This window comes from Toxorhynchites rutilus, chromosome 2 (genome assembly GCF_029784135.1).
Source record: "Toxorhynchites rutilus septentrionalis strain SRP chromosome 2, ASM2978413v1, whole genome shotgun sequence".
NCBI lineage: Eukaryota > Metazoa > Arthropoda > Insecta > Diptera > Culicidae > Toxorhynchites > Toxorhynchites rutilus.
The window spans coordinates 343,215,978-343,233,461 of NC_073745.1; the positions used below are offsets into that span (position 1 = coordinate 343,215,978).

Sequence of the window (17,484 nt, forward strand, 5' to 3'; positions counted from 1 at the left end):
TTCCACGCCACTAACATTATTTTATACATTTCATCCAACAATATTCTAGAATATGAAAAAAGTAACTTGTCCAAAAAAGTTACTCCTATACTCGCCCCGGTGTCTCAGACTGAAAGTGTTAAAAAAGTAACACACGTTCCCTTCTTACCAACACATGCGATACGCTAAACGATGACGAACGGCGAATAACGAAGCTAGAGAGAATCGCAAAGTCGTAGTGTTGATATTTTCTGAGAAATGAACGAATTATTGATTTTTCGGTCTGACAGACCAATGCGCGAGTATAGGAGTGTTGAATAATGGAAGTAAGTCTCAATACAGTTACCATCGATTGAAAAACAATCAATTGCAAGATTTAATAACGAATATATTAACAATTAATTGAATGCAAATAATAACGACCATATTTTGTTTACCAATACACATATATATAAGTCTAAGTCTAAGAAATCTGTTGTCCAACTCCTCCACAGATAATCGTTCATCTCGCGGTTCTCTATCATGCCAAAATTATATTGTGAATATTTTATTTACTTCAGATGCCGTATTATTGTGCAGTAAAAGGATGTGGAAACAAGGTTCTCATAACGAAAAATAACCCGGACATTGTTTACCACACTTTTCTCCGAGATGGAGATAAAAATCAAGGTATATGCTCACGTCATTTCCATAGCAGCAGCTACGATGACCGACATCAAATGCGCCATGAACTTAATGGTACGAGGAAATATAGGATGTTGAATTCCAAAGTTAAACCTTTATCCGCCTTATATGTATCAGCCATTCCATGTCGAACCTATATAGTGGTTCTCCGGATTTCGTGGAAAGTGATAGATTTGTTCTTTATTGTAAAATATTAGACCCGTCTTTTCTTGTTTTTTTTTATTAGGGCTGTGTGGTATACGTTGCAAATCGTGAATATTGTCACCGGATTAAGGGCATTGTAGTGATGTAGAACGTTGAACTTTTGACTAGTCTGAAATCGATCCACCGCCGCAGCAATAATAATTTCTCACCGTGCAATTTTTCGAAATGACTAGTATACTCATCGGCAGTGCGGAAATACTCTCAGCATACAAAGCAGCAGCGCAAAGAGGGGTCCAAATTGTGTTTCAGCATACGTTCCACCGCAGTCACATAACGAATTTCCGATAGAAGTCGATTCGCCACTACCATCTCTTTAATTTCCTTCAAAACTTTGTCGTTTTGTAAAATTGCATCCAGCATACGCTGGAATTTGTTTTGCTTTTCGGAAGTCAACTCTGAAAAATCAACAAATATAATCATTCTTGAGCGGAATAAATATATCAAACCGACCCACCAGCGTGATTGTTCTGTTCGTGCTGCTCCAGCAGGTTTCGCAACCGCTCCATGTTGAATTTAAAATGATTTGGTCGATTACCATTGGTATGCTGTTGGATTGGTTCATTACGTGTTATCAAATCGTGGTTCATCAGCACCCAACCCAACTCGTCCAGTTTGACACGAGTGTTGCGGCGCAGTTTTATCTCTTCGAAAAGTTTCTCGCGTAGTTTCCGTTTGATGATGCCTCCGTCCTTGATCAGATTGTGCCGATAAATTAGTACCACGTACGATTCTATTTCATGCTTTTTCCCTGATGATAAAACAAAAAAAAATAACACTTTTTTTTAAATGCTCAATCAAACCACGTACGAATAAAACGCTGCTTGCTTGGAAAGAAAAGCATTGATTGCGCGGCTAGAAGGTAAAATATACTCAAAACATCCTTCTGCACTGTTTTTAATTCGACCGCTGATTGTAGATATCTGAAAAAGTAGAAGCAATTATGAGAAATTGTTATACGAAAAAATCCAGAAAATTACCTGCCTACAGTAAAGCGCGAGCAACTATTTTGCCAACGAATGCATTTGTCACCAAAAGATATGATTTGTTATGTAAACAAATTTGTTTTTTCACGAGCAATGTCCGAACAGCAATTTTGACATTGCGGTCCACCTATAGTATAACGCCTTGGTTATACCGATTATGTGGATCACAACCTAACTGATAACAAAAGTAAATAAACACTTTTTTGGATTTGATTTTTTAGAGGCAGTATAAACGATGAAAAAGTTTTCGAAAATTTGTTGTGTATAGGAGTTTGAATACATTTATTTCAATACAGGATTCACAAACAATTCAAGAAGGAACTTATCGAAATACAGTCGGTTCATGATCGTTACAGCACATTTGGCTTAGAAGAAAAAATATCAAAATATATTATCGGTGTTTAAGGTATCTGCCAAGATGGGCAATTGTCGGATTTGTTTGGAGGATTTTTACTTGCTGCGGAAAGATTTTAATATCAATAGTATGAAGGAGAAAATTCAGGCAATTTTCTCGTTCGAGGTATCACATGTCTCGGTTTCGATAAGAGAGTTTGTATGACTAAATTGTATTTTTTGCAGATAACTCCTCATCAAACTCTACCGTACTTCATCTGTCCGGAATACGAGCAAATGGTCACACAAATTCATGGATATATAAACAAGGTGCACCAAAACCAGGTACGATTATATAGCCAGATAGAATCAGAGGGAACGCCTAATCTAAACCATGATGTGATCAACGGGAGCATCGATGATGAAGCAAATAAAGATCAGTTTGAGATTTTGATCGAAGATGAAATAAAAATCGAACCAACGGAAGTAAATTTTAATGATTTTTTTGGATCACCTGAACACATGGACACAGAAGAACCTGACGAAACACCACTAAACACTGGCAGTGGTGCAAACAGTGGAACAATTCCAACGCTAGCGGAATTGAAAAGAAGAGAAGCGTTTGCAACGATCCTGGAAGATTTCGAATCTGATTTAGAGGGCTATGAGCCACTTCCGGATGTAGAGTTAGCGGTGAAAGGTGATCCCAAAGAACTACAGAAACTTTACAAGACCATCTCGTCCAGAAATATATCAACCTGGATTGCGAATTATGTGGGAAAAAGATTGAGCAGTTGAGCGAGCATCGGAGCCATTTCAGCCAGAATCATGGTAGCGGGAAGCAATATTTTGTTACGTGCTGCGAGGAGCGATTTTCAAATCGTAACAGAGTGATTCGACATTTAAACGAACATCGGAAGGGTGCTCCAGAAGAAGTCCATAGATCAGTAGCTAAACGTATCCGATCAACGTATGATCCACTTATGAAAGATTTCAGCGAGGAACTGATTGAGGGAGGATTTACGCCACCACACATATTCCCAAAGTGATTTCCATAAGAGATTTGGCAGGAGATGTGCTCAAGAATCTGCAGGATATGCAAGACTATCTGATCGGTAAACATTGCTCACTGAGTTGTGAACCGTGCGGGGTTGTAATAAATGATTACCAAAGCAGACGTGAACACTTTAGTTCGAATCATCGAAAGGAACGCTTCTACATGATGTGTTGTGGGAAGAAAATGTATACCAGATTCAGAATCATCTTGCACTTGATGCGACATCGAGACGGACTTCCAACCACTGGTTTGGAAGCGATGCGATGCATTCAGAAAGATTTACACGAAAAGTATGCAAACGATGATGCGATTATCGAAAACTATTTCAAGATGGACTGCGCAATGTGCGATTACAAGGGTATCTCCTATTTGGAGCTACGATCGCACTTTCGTACAAATCACATGAAAGAGAAATTTTATATTTTGTGTTGTAACAGACGTTTGAGAGAAAAACATCAAATTGTGGACCATATTGCCACCTAGGTAGTGCGGACTGAATCAAAACGGCTGTCAAAAAAGATCCAATTGAAATGTCAAAAGAGATCCAACGATCAGGAGTGTTATTTTTCTTATGATAATCAACACTATAAAAGAGGTATTGTTGTCAAGGGCAAAAATAAGTAAAATTATAAAATGAACGAACTACATTTTTCCGTCAATTGTTTAATTAACCATTGCATCTCTAAAAGACCATCTCAGCCTTTCACTGAGCAACGCATTTTTAATGTCCCCTCTCTTTGTCATAACGTTTTTCCGAACGTAATAAAAACAAACAAAGTCAGAGTCACGTAAATGTTTACTCCTGCGATTTGGAAATATTCGATAAAAAGTGGAAGGAAGAGCTGCCAGATGATTTTTTAAAAAAGTCTGTAAAAACATGTGAATGTCTGTTAAAAATGTGGAAAAGTCTGTAAAAGTGTGCAGATCTATAGAATGTGTAACGTTAATTTTCACTTATTCATTAATACTTTGTACATCACGATGCACGTAAGATTGTATTCTGTATATATATATACAGCCATTCCATGCCAAACTAATATAGTGGTTCTCAGCTCTTCGTCAAAAGTGGTAATTTTGTTCTTTATCGCAAAACATTAAACTCGTATTTTTTTAATTTGTCATTAGGGTGCCCATTTCCATTTTAGGGTGATCCCAAAAATCATTTTTTCCACTTTTTCCCAAAATGACTTTTTTCAAAAATTTATAACTTTCGAACCACTCAACCGATTTAGATGATCGACATATCAAATTTAAGCCAATGAGCTTTAATTGAGAAATATTTAACTTGCATATAATATGGATCCTATTTTTAATATGGATTGAAAGCTGAGAACTTTTGCATAAAATATCTCGATATCAGAGATGCTATTTTTTTCGTTTTTGAAATATGATTTTGCAAAACTAATCGATGGTTCGAAAAACAATTTTTCCCCATTTTTCCCACTACAAAAAGTCATAACTTTCGAACTATTGGACCGATTCATATCATCGACATATCAAATTGAAGCTTACGAGATATATTTTTAAAAAAAATATTACTTTTGCGAAAAAATTGAATTTTGTTTTTGTAATTATGGATTGAGTTAGTTTTTCATAGTTTTCTCGGTTAAAGATAGGAGCGCTATATTTTTTTATATTTTTTATGGAAAGCTGAGGAGTATTTACTTCACATATCTCGATATCAGAGATGCTATAATTATCGTTTTTAAGTTAGAATTTTGTAAATTTAACATGTTTTAAGTCTTCGATCAATATTCATATGTGACTAAACTAGACCTATGCTACTAGAATCCAATCTTCCCGCAAGTGTGAGTTTTGCTTATTGGCTTCAATTTAATATATCGATCATCTAAATCGGTTCAGTAGTTCAAATGTTATGATTTTTTGCAGAAAGTTATTTTTGGACAAATGGGGAAAAATGATTTTTTTTAAAATCATATCTAAAAAACGAAAAAATAGCAACCCTGATATCGAGATATGTTGTGTAAAAAATCCTCAGCTTTCAAGAAAAAATATAAAAATATATAGCGCCCTCTAGTCCAAAGTCATAAAGAAAATAAAAAACGACTACAATCAATAATTACTAAAATATAATTATGTATTTCGCAAGTTAAATATTTTTTAATAAAAGGCTAGGTCAATTTTATATGTCGATCATCTAAATCGATTCAGTGATTCAAATGTTATTAATTTTCATTTGTCATTTTTGGGAAAAAGTGGAAAAAAATGATTTTTTGGACCACTTAATAACTTATGTGCTGTAAGTGTGTTTAAATGTTTCAACGATCTACACATACATACATACACATACATACACAAACATACGCGTTGTTAATTTTTATTAAACACAGTATTTCTCCGTTGATACCAAGGCTTGCGGTCTTGTCGTTTTTATTTTAAAAAAAATGCAGTGTATATTTTCCATCCGCCATGCAAGGCTATACAAGTTTTAGACCACCACACGGCCATGAACCATGTCTGTCGTAACAATATCGAACAGTAACCCATATTTCGTCATAAGCAGACCCGAAAGCAAATGTAAGTTGTTGAAAATAGAATGAAAATTTTTATTCGATGTTGTTTAAATACATAGGTTGCATAGTCCTGACCCTAACTTAACTATTTTTCAATAAATCTCCTTGCATTTCAGCAAAACAATCTTGTCTAGAACAGAAAATAATTATCAGAGACAATTTTCGTTCAAGATTTTTCCTTACCTGCAGAGAATGCAATTCTCGCGTAACTTTTGAAAAGGTCCTATGTAACAAATGTAAACAAATCGAGTTAATGGATGCACGCTATTAGTTTTCAATCATTGAATGTATTACAAAAACAATCGTTCACGTATCTATCTTCTTCATCTTTTTGTCGCCGATACAAAAAATATCCAATGTACAGATTCGAATTTTAAGCACCCGGCACCCCTGTTACTTCGGACGCCACTTTCCTCCGACGGCCGAAACGTCCGAAGTAACAAAGCAGTCAAAACAACTCGCAGTCGTACTTCGGTCGTTTTGGAATTTGTTTCTTACAGGTGTTGTTATCGATTTCAGTGCAATTCAACGAGTGATAACAATAGTAATCAGTCTTTAGAACGAAATGCTGATATTTGGATTGTTGTTTATTAGTTTTCAAATTTTTATAGTGCAACGTAATATGTCCAATGTGCAAACGCGGGCAGTCAAAACGTCCAATGTAACATTTTTCGCTCCGAGGCTTCAACCTTAATCTCAAATCACGGAACAATAGTTACGATTGGTTTTACGAAGTTATTCTTGACAGCTAGTGGTGAAAACAGTGATAAAGATTGATAGCTTTTAAGACAATTCGCGAAATAATGTTCGGGTCTTCAACTACGTTTTTCTCGAGTTGGCGAAAATGTTACATTGGACCTTTTCAAAAGTTACGCGAGAATTGTTCATTAATTGTGAATAACCGTATCCTCTTTTTCGTCTGCAATGATGTCAAGGCAAAAGTACTTATGTGTATGAGTTCCAAACATCATACACACCAGATGGGCCAACAAGAAGGACTGCCGGGCCGCAGGTTGAGTATCGCTGGTCTAACGTCATGTGTATTGATATATACTAAATATAATAACTTTTCTGTATTAAAACTATGGAAAAATGTCATATGGTGAGTCAAATATTTTTGATGTGATGAATGTTTTACAGATATGTCTGTAAATTTACAAACATATTTGTAAATCTGGCATCTCTGGTGGTCTGAGAATTTATTGCAAGAAATCGCTTGAAAACATGCAAGAATTTGCTTGAGAATGAAGTGGATTGAGTCCGCACCACTTAGGTTTGGACTAATGGCGAAACGCAGCAAGAACTAGATAGTGAAGAGATTTCCTTAAGTATAAAACGGGTGCAACAATCAACGTTTTTACATACAGAATTTGAGGACTGTGTCGGAATTATCTCTTCCCTCACAGTCAATAAATATTCATGAATTACAACGAGAATACAATCACTTATAAGATATAACTCTCGAAGGATATGAAAATGCTATGCCAAAAATACTGTTAGGTTTACCGCATTCGTTTTTGATAAGCGGTAGGGAGACGCGATCAGGTAAATTTAATGAACCAGTCGCACAGAACACTAAACTCGGATGGGTTTTGTTCGGGCAAACTAACGAACATAAAAAATTGAAAGGACACGTGCTGATGAACAACGAAACTGATTCATCAGATTATTTCAATAAAATGATGGAAAATTATTTTAGCCTAGAAGATTTCGGGATAAAAGCACATGTAAAAAGTTTGATGTCTAACGATGAAAAAAGATCGATTGATATCATGAATTCCACTTTGAAATATCAAGAAGGAATTTATGAAATTGGGCTGCTTTGGAAACAGGATGATGTACAATTTCCGAACAGCTATCAATCAGCCATGAACAGATTATGTGGACAAGAAGCAAGGATGCGTAAAAATCAAAAGCTACGAAAATGGTATGTTGAGAAAATAAAGGAATATGAAACCAAGGGATACGCTAGAAAACTCACTCCCACAGAACAACAGCAACGTGATCCAAAAATATTTTACTTGCCACACTTTACAGTTGTGAACCTAAATAAACAGCCCATAAAACCACGGCTTGTTTTTGATGCCGCCGCTAAGGTTAAGGGAGAATCTCTAAACACAAAATTGTTATCAGGCCCAGACGCAACGACGTCGCTATTTGGAGTGTTAATACGATTTAGAGAAGGAAAATTTGCGATAACTGGAGACATAAAGGAAATGTTTCATCAAGTAAAAATAAGGAAAGAGGATCAAAATGCCCAAAGGTTTTTATTTAGGGAAAATTTTGACGAAGATCCCGATGTGTATGTGATGCAAGTGATGACGTTTGGAGCTACCTGCTCACCCGCATGTGCACAGTTTGTTAAAAACACAAATGCGGAGAAATTCAAAGAAAGTCAGGCGGTAAAGGCCATACAAAACAACCATTACGTGGATGACTACCTAGATAGTTTCGACGATTTAAGTGAGGCCTCCAAAATTGTGAACGAAGTTATTACCATTCACAAATATGGGCACTTCAATATCAGAAATTTTATATCTAACAGTAATGAGCTCTTGGGACAAATCCCGGAAGAAAATAGAACGGAAGTTAAAGAAGACTTATTAGGAAATTCTAAGGAATCATATGAAAAAGTACTCGGAGTGTATTGGGATACAAAAAAGGATTGTATTCACTACAAGGTGGATATTCCTGTTACACAGGAGTTTACGAAACGAAAACTGCTTTCACAAAGCATGAGTGTTTACGATCCACTTGGTTTATTATCACATATAACAATTCAATCTCGAATTCTAATGCAAGAGCTCTGGAAAAGCGGAATAACATGGGATGAACAATTAAACCCAGCACTAAAGAAAAATTGGGAGAACTGGCACGCAAAACTGGAAGAGGCAAGAGCAATAAGAATACCACGTTCATATGCCAATTCTTCTCATCCAAAAGAACGAGAACTACATGTCTTCGTTGATGCATCCGAGAATGCTTATGCAGCAGCAGTATACTTAAGGAGTGTATATGAGTCACACATTGATGTCAATTTCATGGCTGCAAAGGCAAGAGTCGCACCAACTAAAATTCTTTCCATACCACGACTCGAATTACAAGCCGCTGTATTAGGAAGCAGATTGGCTAAGACAGTAAAAGACGAGCTACGTCTATCAATAGATAGAGTAGTATTTTGGTCGGATTCCAAAACTGTATTAGCATGGATTCGTTCAGAACCACGCAAGTACAAGCAGTTTGTTGCCTTACGGATAGGAGAAATATTAGAAACCACATACGTAAACCAGTGGAAATGGGTGAATAGTAGGAATAATCCAGCGGATGAAGCTACGAAATTATCAAATAACAATTCAATCTGGTTTACAGGCCCACAGTTCTTATATGATAATGAAGAAAACTGGCCAAATGAAGTTCAGAGAAGCGACACTGACGAAGAACTGAGACCACTGCACATTATTAAATCGAAAGAATTTAGTGGTCTGAAAAGCATTCACATAAATTGGTGTTCGGATTTTGTGAGATTGAAGCGTTCTGTTGCAATTACATTCAAATATATCGATTGGCTGAAATCAAAATGCAGGAACCAAAGCTTCAATAAAAATATTGACAAGGAGGACCTGGATTATGCTGAGCTCGTTTTAATGCATAAGGCTCAATGGGAGTCATATTCCAAAGAAATGGAACTCTTACAAAATAAAATGAAAATTCATAAGGGAAGTGAAATTCGAACACTTAGCCCGGAAATTTGCACGGATGGAATAATGAGATCAAAGGGACGCATTGAGAATGCTAACTGTTTACCAACTTCAGCCAGAACACCTATCATTCTGTCCTACAAACATTATGTGAGCACTTTGATATTACGTCATTATCACGAAAAATATCGACATGAAAACATGGAGACTGCCATAGCGGCAGTGCGACAAAAATTCTGGATAACAAACGTCAGAGTTGCTATTAAGACTGTTAGAAGGAATTGCCAATTTTGTAAAAATATGTCTGCGGAGCCAATTCCTCCAATGATGGCAGCCCTACCACCTTCTAGAACTATACCATATTGTAAGCCATTCACGTATACAGGCGCAGATTATAGGGCTCTTGCTACACATACATGCAGAGCATGTGTTGGGCACACAAACGTTTGTTGACATTCGTAGTTTCTATGCAGCAGCAGTGGAGTGAGATTTGAAAAATTAAATTGGAGAGCTAAAAATATTTTTTTTGTAAAACATATCCCTACATTTGATAAATAATAACCAGTAAGTACATTCTGAAATATCTGCCAACGACAGACATTTGAAATAATATGATTTCATTGCATTAATTAGTGCCTAGGACGTGTGCAGTTTTTGGGTGCAACAAACGCGGCGATCGTGACGGGGAAAAATGGTTCCGCTTCCCCGCGGTGGATAAGCGTAGCGCCAAGAGAAAAGAGTTGTCCGAAAAGCGCCAAATTGCATGGACAAATGCATTGAAGCGGATTGATTTGGTGCCAGAAAAATGGCCATCAACGGTGGTTTGCTCGCAGCATTTCCTTTCAGGTAAAAATGAAAATTTGTTCTCATTAAACTTGTCATAACGTTTTTTTCTTCATTCAGGTCAAAGTGCTGATCTTTTAGATGAAATGAATCCTGATTGGGTACCGAACCAGAAATTAGGTTACAAAAATCGGATGACATCTGCTGCTAAGGACAGATTTGAGTGTTTGACTAGGCGGAGTGAAGTAAAGGAGGCTATCCGAAAGACGTTGGAAACGATTCCGGAGGAAGATTTGCTGACGGCTCCAGGTCCGGTGGACAGAGAAACAGTGCTCGAAGAAGAAATAAAAAAATTGCAATGTGAAATAGAAATTATGAGAGAAAAGCACCACCCATTTCTATGCACTAGTTTCGAAGATTTTAGTCAGAATGATGACAAATGTAAATATTTTACAGGACTAAACTACAATGTTTTTAAGTTTTTATTTGGGTTTTTAGAACCTTATTTCCCACAACCGACTGGTTCGTGTAAGATAACGAAATTTCAAATTTTTATTTTTACTTTAGCTAAGCTTAGGCTAGATTTAGATCTGACATTAATTGCGTACATGAGTGGAGTTCACGTTAGTACTGTCTCTAGATATTTTCGTAAATGTATATACGTCATGTTTCAACGAATGAAAGGGCTTGTCAGTTGGCCGTCTCGTGAATCGGTACAAAATTCGATGCCAGAGTGTTTCAAGCGACATTTCGGTAATAAGGTCTCAGTCGTTATAGATTGCTTCGAGGTGCTCACTGAGAAGCCCAGTGACGTTTTACAAGCTGCTCAAATGTGGTCTAATTATAAACATTCACATACTGTTAAATACCTAATCGGAATCGCTCCTAATGGATCCATTATATTCATATCAAATGGATTTGGTGGCCGAGCAAGTGATAAATTTATCACTGAAAAATCCGGTATGTTAAGTAGAATGCAAAAAGGAGATTATATCATGGCAGATAGGGGATTCCTAATAAGAAATCACGTTGAAAGTGCTGGAGTTGAATTACTGTTACCTGCTTTTACTGTTGGTCAAGATCAGTTGCACCCTCTTGATATTGAAAACACACGGAAATTAGCAAATGTTAGGATTCATGTAGAGCGAGTGATTGCGCAGGTTCGGAATAAGTATAAGATACTATACAAGAACAAGTTTCCAATAAGCACTCTGAAGAATACTTCAAACTTTTGTGAAACTTCACTAGTGGATCAAATTGTGACAAATTGTTGTTGTCTAGTTAACCTTTGCCCCTCTGTAGTCCCTGAAGATTAATCATTGTACCGAAATAAATTACTACATTTTATTGAATTTTTATATACATTTATTTGAGTTTAATACATACATAATACATTGGCAGTCAAAATATTATTTCGTAATTTCCCTTTTTTCACAATCTATCTTTAAAATACCCTCCTGTATAGTATTGGCCTAAAAGTTCAGGCATAATAACCAATCTGAAGAAACTTTCGGCTTTTATCAACTCTTTCTTCAAAAATGTGTCGTCTCGGTCCACTCGCAGTATGACCAATTCCTTGTTTGTCCAAACAACAAAGTCGCAAAACTTAACATTAAGTATATACATCTGCATTTGCACTTGATAGAAGTACTGATGATTGTGGTTCATTTTATATCCTGTTTCCGTAATTTGAATAGGACTATCTGGCCTAGTCACATATTCTTTTATTGTTTTACCGTCTCGCAGGCAATGAGGGCACTTGATTTCCACAGAAACCTCTCCACAACAATCACAAACGGCGATTGCATCCGGTGATGCTCCGAAAAATGGTTTTTTCTCAACTAAGTGTAGACCAGAAGAAGAATAATGGAAATTTAAATGTTCAGCTGCCATTTTTGAACCATATGTCTTTAACGCATCCTTCTCATGGGTACATCCATATCTCGTCGCAGGTGTTGAAAAACGATAATCTTCGGGATAGCAAATTTTTCTAATTAGGTGCATTGAAGGATTATCAATCGGCGTTCTTGTGGTTGCTTTAAATGTAGATGCAGTTATTTTTCCAACGCGAAATTTTTCCCAGAACCAACTTGAACTTTGTGAAACTCGTGCTATTTTACGAACAAGGGGTCTTGTATAACGCATATTCCTCAATTTACTATTCCCTATTTCGCGAAGCTCGTTGAGCGACTTTCCTCTTAAATTTGGATCAAAAAATTGGCAGAAAAGGATTTTTAACATATTCGGATAAAGATCAATGTCACAAAGGCTCGAGTTCACATTCGAATGCTTTCTTGTATTTTCCATAAATTGGCCAACTGATGGATTTTCTCCGTTATCGATCAATTTACGTATAAATACATTCAACTCTTTCGCAGGGCATTCGGGTATCTGGAAATCATATCTGGAAACTGGTTGATCTTTCTGGCTGAATATGTCTTTAATTTCGCCACAATTAACCGCTTTTTTCGGTGGAACCAACCACCGATTAAGTATATCTGTACACGAAGGTTCATTTTCATTTACTTCTTTACGGGACCAGCACTCGAGAGCAAAAAGCACAGAGCCTACATGAGAACACACTTCACCTAATCCTGCCATACAATTGCAATGTGCAGTTTGAACTGTTCCTGTGGGATCTACCGACACCCAGGTAGATGTAGGCTTTAGGTTAAATTTTTGGGAATGCTTCACCTGCAACATCGTATAGTGAGTAATTTTCTTTACTGAGAATATACAAAACTTACCTGAGCAAACACAATACAAAAACCAGAATCGACGTATCTGGAACCTAAAAATTGTACCCATCCCGCCTTGAAATTTTTGTATGCGTCCAAGCTCTTGAAGGCCTTAAAGCATTTCCGGGTATACGGACTTTCGCGATTTACAAGATATTCCACTAGGTCGTAATAAGTCACATTTTTTGGTAAGGCACTTTTTGAATATTCATGCTGCATCCATTGATACGGGTCGTAACCAAAACAGAATTTTTTAATTTTTTCTGCGTATCTGGCTTTTACGCTAAAATTAAATATTTGAATACACATATCTTAGCATGATGTAAATATAGAGTGATGCGTAATTTTTGTTTCTGTTACGCTAAAATAATTATTTAAACAAAACTTACTCTTGTCGATCCATGTTAATCATATGCAGCTGTCACTTTTGCCTGCCCAACAGACTACTAATACATATGCACGCTGCAAGCGCCCTATTTCGGCCCTTATGGCGTGTCTATTGGAAGACGCACTGAAAAACGTTGGGGATGTTTGTTTACTTGTCTGACAACAAGAGCAGTACATCTCGAATTAGCACAAGATATGAGCTCAGATTCCTTTATTATATGTTTCCGAAATCTACAATATCGTAGAGGTAAAGTGCAAGAGTTGTTCAGCGACAATGGAACTAATTTCATTGGAGCAAGAAACGAATTTGAGAAAATTCTTAGAAGGCTATCAGACGACGGGGTCAAATGGCATTTTAGTCCTCCCGCTTCACCGCATTTTGGTGGAGTATGGGAACGAATGGTGAGAGAAGTTAAAAGCCTTTTACCTCATAAACAAGAAACCATACCAGAGTATGAACTTAGAACCATACTAACCGAAGTTGAATTCCTCATTAACAATCGCCCGTTAACGCATATTCCTTTAGATACAGAAGACGATGAGGTCTTAACCCCTAATCACTTTCTGTTAGGTTGCGCTGGTGAAGCTGTCGTTACGATTGATGACGTTTCCAATGCAGAAGCAACTCGTCAACACTGGAAAAGAGCGCAATCAATTGTTAAGGGATATTGGAATCGGTGGATAAAAGAATACCTTCCAACCTTAACTAAAAGAAATAAATGGTTGGAGAAGACTAACCCTATAAAGGTAGGGGATATTGTGGTTTTTGCCGATGAAGAAAAGAAAGGTAAATGGCATAAGGGCAAGGTGATAAGAACAACAACTAATATGGATGGGCAAGTTAGATCCGCTATCGTAAAAACAATTAAAGGTGAAATTACTAGACCAGCTGTAAAATTAGCAGTATTAGATGTAAGTAAGAACGATGAAATCGAGAGCTCAAAAGATACCACTATTTCCTCATCACCTCTTAACTTTGTTGGAGTAATTAAAAGTGCCCCAGGGAGTAAAGAGGAAATTAAGGAACCACGAAATATTCAAGAATGGGGAGTAAGAAAAACGGTTAACATCGAGCATGTAAAAGAATTGGCGTCAAAATTGAAACCAAAGCCACAAACAAAAAAGAAAGTCATAGGTAAAATAAGATCATATACCGGCACGATACAAAAGGCTATCGTAACCGCAATGGCAATTCTAGCATTGGTGAATTTGACAAATGCCGTCAACATCCAGCCTATTGAGGAAGGGGGTTTAATGTTTGATCATTTTGGGTCATGTATAGTAAAGCGAGGAATTTGGAGGACAAATATTGTATCCAATTTAATTCCTAACGACGATATTTCTATGCTAGACTCTATTCATTCGAACCTAGAAAGAACCTTGAAGTTCATGGGGAATGTAACTCAAGACAACGCTTTGACAGAACTTGTAATGTCGATAGAACGACAATGTAACCATGCAAAACAAGAAATAAATTTTTTATCACGATCAAAGAGGAGTCGTGGAATACTTGGGTTTTTGAAAGACCTTTTATTTGGGAGTAATGATGTGGAAGACGAAGTACAGTCTTTGCGTATTCACGAAGAGCTAAAACTTCATGATATCTCACAAACAATGAGACTATTGAATCAAAGAAGCAAAAATATGGGAGATGAATTAAGCGTACGAATTCGTAGCCTAAATGAAGGAATGTTATCTTTGAAGGGAAGGTATTCCGAAGAGAGAACTAATATATTCGCAAGAAAATGTTTTGAGACCACAACGTTAGCTTTGCAATTGATTGATGGCATAGCTCGAAAATACAGGATAATTAAGACTCACCCATTAGCCGAGAATGAAATGCAAAAGGCAATTCAAAATATAAAGAAGCAATTACCAGAAGGATACTCAATCCTTAGAGGCCCATTTTCAGTTAAATACAACATTAAAATTGAAAATGGAACAGTAAATATAATAATGGAAAATGTAATTATTAATAAGGAAAACTTCGAAGTATTCAATGTAATCCCTATTCCTGAAAATGGAAGTGTTATAAAAATAGATCACCATGTAATAGCAACGAAACGGAGAAACATGTTATTTGCAAGTGATTGAAAAATCTTGAACGAGAATTGTGTCTGAAATTAATAAAAAGGTAATAAAAAAAGGTAATAAAAAGGTAATATTTTAGGGTAGATTAGAAGATCAATCAATGAATAATTCTGCAATTGGACCCATGAGCAGTGCTAAGTAAGAAAACGTGGATGTGATAACGAAAATAATTTTGGGCGGGACGAAGTTTGCCGGGTCAGCTAGTATAGAATAAAAAAAATTCTTTCAAATACAATCACCTATACATTCAAAATTAAATAAAATATGTTACATTTTTAAGAACTTCGAAACTCTCCGTATTTATCAATAAACGAATTGAGCCGTCTGAGAGTGCAGCCCAGTCAAACGTTCATAATTTTTTCTCATATTCTAAAAACTATCTCATGGATAATAATATCTGTATAGTTTTTCATACAGAATTGCGTGTAAAATGAATGCAGTTGTAAAATATTAAAATTAATGGAACCATGGAGATACTTCTCTCAGGAGTAACGACGAAACTTAACATTTTGTGTTTTTATGGGTTTTTACGAACTTTCCAAAAATTCAGGATATTGTTCTATCAACCAAATTGAAGCTCCCATTTTTTCTCAAATTCCGAAATTCTGATTTTTGACTCAAATTCCGATCACTTCATTGTAAAAATTGAATTTATTGAACATCAATGTTATTTTGATACCCATAAATGTTGTTATACAGAAAGGTTTACCGTAAAGAAAATCGGGGTTTTCATTATTCAATTATTTATAACATTGATGTTCAATAAATATAATTTCAAAATGAAGTGTTCGGAATTTGAGTCTGTTCGGAATATAAGTCAAAACGGTACAGCGTTCCGAAATCACTCAAAAACCCTTCGACCCTTTACTCCTCAATCTTTTGTTAAATGTAAATCTATAGATATCAGTGCATGCTTCCTACTTTATCTTTTCTTTCCTTGAAATTATTTTTCATTAATAAAAAATAATTTATGTATGAAAAATTATTCCGTTCGTTTGTGTTCGCTCGAAAAGTTTGGTACTGATGGGGCTCATATTATGACAAAATATACAACACACTTCAATGATTGTTTTTGCTACTGCCAACACATCAGGAAGCTTTATGATTTCCAGATGGAATAAGCACACTTCTGAAATGAAGCTGTGAACGTAAATGTACTTTCTAGTATTGAAAATGTATTCTATGTGATACCAACATATTTTTTAAAAGTGTTTAAAAAATCGTGAACTAAAATTGTATTTGATAATGATTTTAAATCCATTGATTTTTCTTCGATTGGCGTTACTCAAAATCAATATTTGCAATTGTGCTGTTTAAATTCGGATGCGGATTGTTCAACTGTATTTTGCACGTTTCCGTGTTGGGAAACAAGATAGACTATATCTTCGTAGATAATACAAAAACAAAGTATTTCAAGTATCGAAAATTCAACTCATACGAAACATATGCTTTTGCTAATCGTTTCTCTGCCACCTCAATGTGCCACAGCAAAACGTGACAGGGTACAGTTAGTAACATTTGAAACAAATAAACCTGAATAAAATTAAAAAATAATTTATGCGCATTTCAGTTATTTCATCAATTATTCTAGTAAAATGTCCAGAAAGCATTATCATCCGGCGAAGAAAATGTTGTCTGGATGTGCTCCGTTTCGTTTGGCCGATATTAATATGTTCGTGTTCGTCACCCGCTCGATTTCTTGTCGCGACATGTTTTTCCATTGCACGTGTGTTATGGAATGAGGATAAAAACCCGTGCTATCAAAAGTTAAAATAGTGATATCTAGTTCTAGTGCTGTAATTTGTTTTCGCGATCAACATTGATAAAATTGATTCGGAAGAAAATCATCTGGTGATCGATGAAGCATTTGTGTATCTCTCATGCCTGTGTTTGTGTGTTTTTTTATTGAGAGGCTTGAATGTGCTGGCTCGTGTCAGCTGAGTGCAATTGCACCCGTATTTGATTTGCGTAATGAAGTTATCACCACGACAGCATCAAATGTGGAAAAAGTGT

General features: G+C 36.1%; 3 protein-coding genes across 11 annotated transcripts; 1 reads left to right on the forward strand and 2 right to left on the reverse strand.

Annotated features, from left to right (window-relative positions):
• Positions 1 to 456: 456 nt before the first annotated feature.
• LOC129771683 (uncharacterized) lies at positions 457 to 2,058 on the reverse strand. Its single transcript, XM_055775593.1, has 4 exons — positions 1,845 to 2,058; positions 1,675 to 1,787; positions 1,322 to 1,615; positions 457 to 1,262 (listed from the first exon to the last, which is right to left on the reverse strand). The coding sequence occupies exons 2-4, from the start codon at positions 1,706 to 1,708 to the stop codon at positions 1,069 to 1,071; spliced, it is 522 nt and encodes a 173-aa protein (XP_055631568.1). The 5' UTR covers positions 1,709 to 1,787; positions 1,845 to 2,058; the 3' UTR covers positions 457 to 1,068.
• Positions 457 to 17,221, forward strand: LOC129771679 (uncharacterized). Of its 9 annotated transcripts, none has more exons than XM_055775583.1 (4): positions 656 to 2,370; positions 2,430 to 6,367; positions 6,710 to 10,318; positions 10,376 to 17,221. In XM_055775583.1, exon 4 carries the CDS (start codon positions 10,402 to 10,404, stop codon positions 11,569 to 11,571), a length of 1,170 nt encoding a protein of 389 aa, XP_055631558.1. In that variant the 5' UTR covers positions 656 to 2,370; positions 2,430 to 6,367; positions 6,710 to 10,318; positions 10,376 to 10,401; the 3' UTR covers positions 11,572 to 17,221. The 9 variants fall into 8 exon arrangements, 8 of the variants coding, with proteins under 8 accessions (XP_055631555.1, XP_055631554.1, XP_055631556.1 ...); XM_055775580.1 differs by having other exon boundaries at positions 457 to 717; positions 890 to 2,370; positions 6,710 to 17,221; XM_055775579.1 differs by adding an exon at positions 457 to 648 and having other exon boundaries at positions 890 to 2,370; positions 6,710 to 17,221.
• LOC129767163 (uncharacterized) lies at positions 11,687 to 14,337 on the reverse strand. Its single transcript, XM_055767785.1, has 4 exons — positions 13,383 to 14,337; positions 13,003 to 13,276; positions 12,415 to 12,949; positions 11,687 to 12,096 (listed from the first exon to the last, which is right to left on the reverse strand). The coding sequence occupies exons 1-4, from the start codon at positions 13,403 to 13,405 to the stop codon at positions 11,687 to 11,689; spliced, it is 1,242 nt and encodes a 413-aa protein (XP_055623760.1). The 5' UTR covers positions 13,406 to 14,337.
• Positions 17,222 to 17,484: the final 263 nt, after the last annotated feature.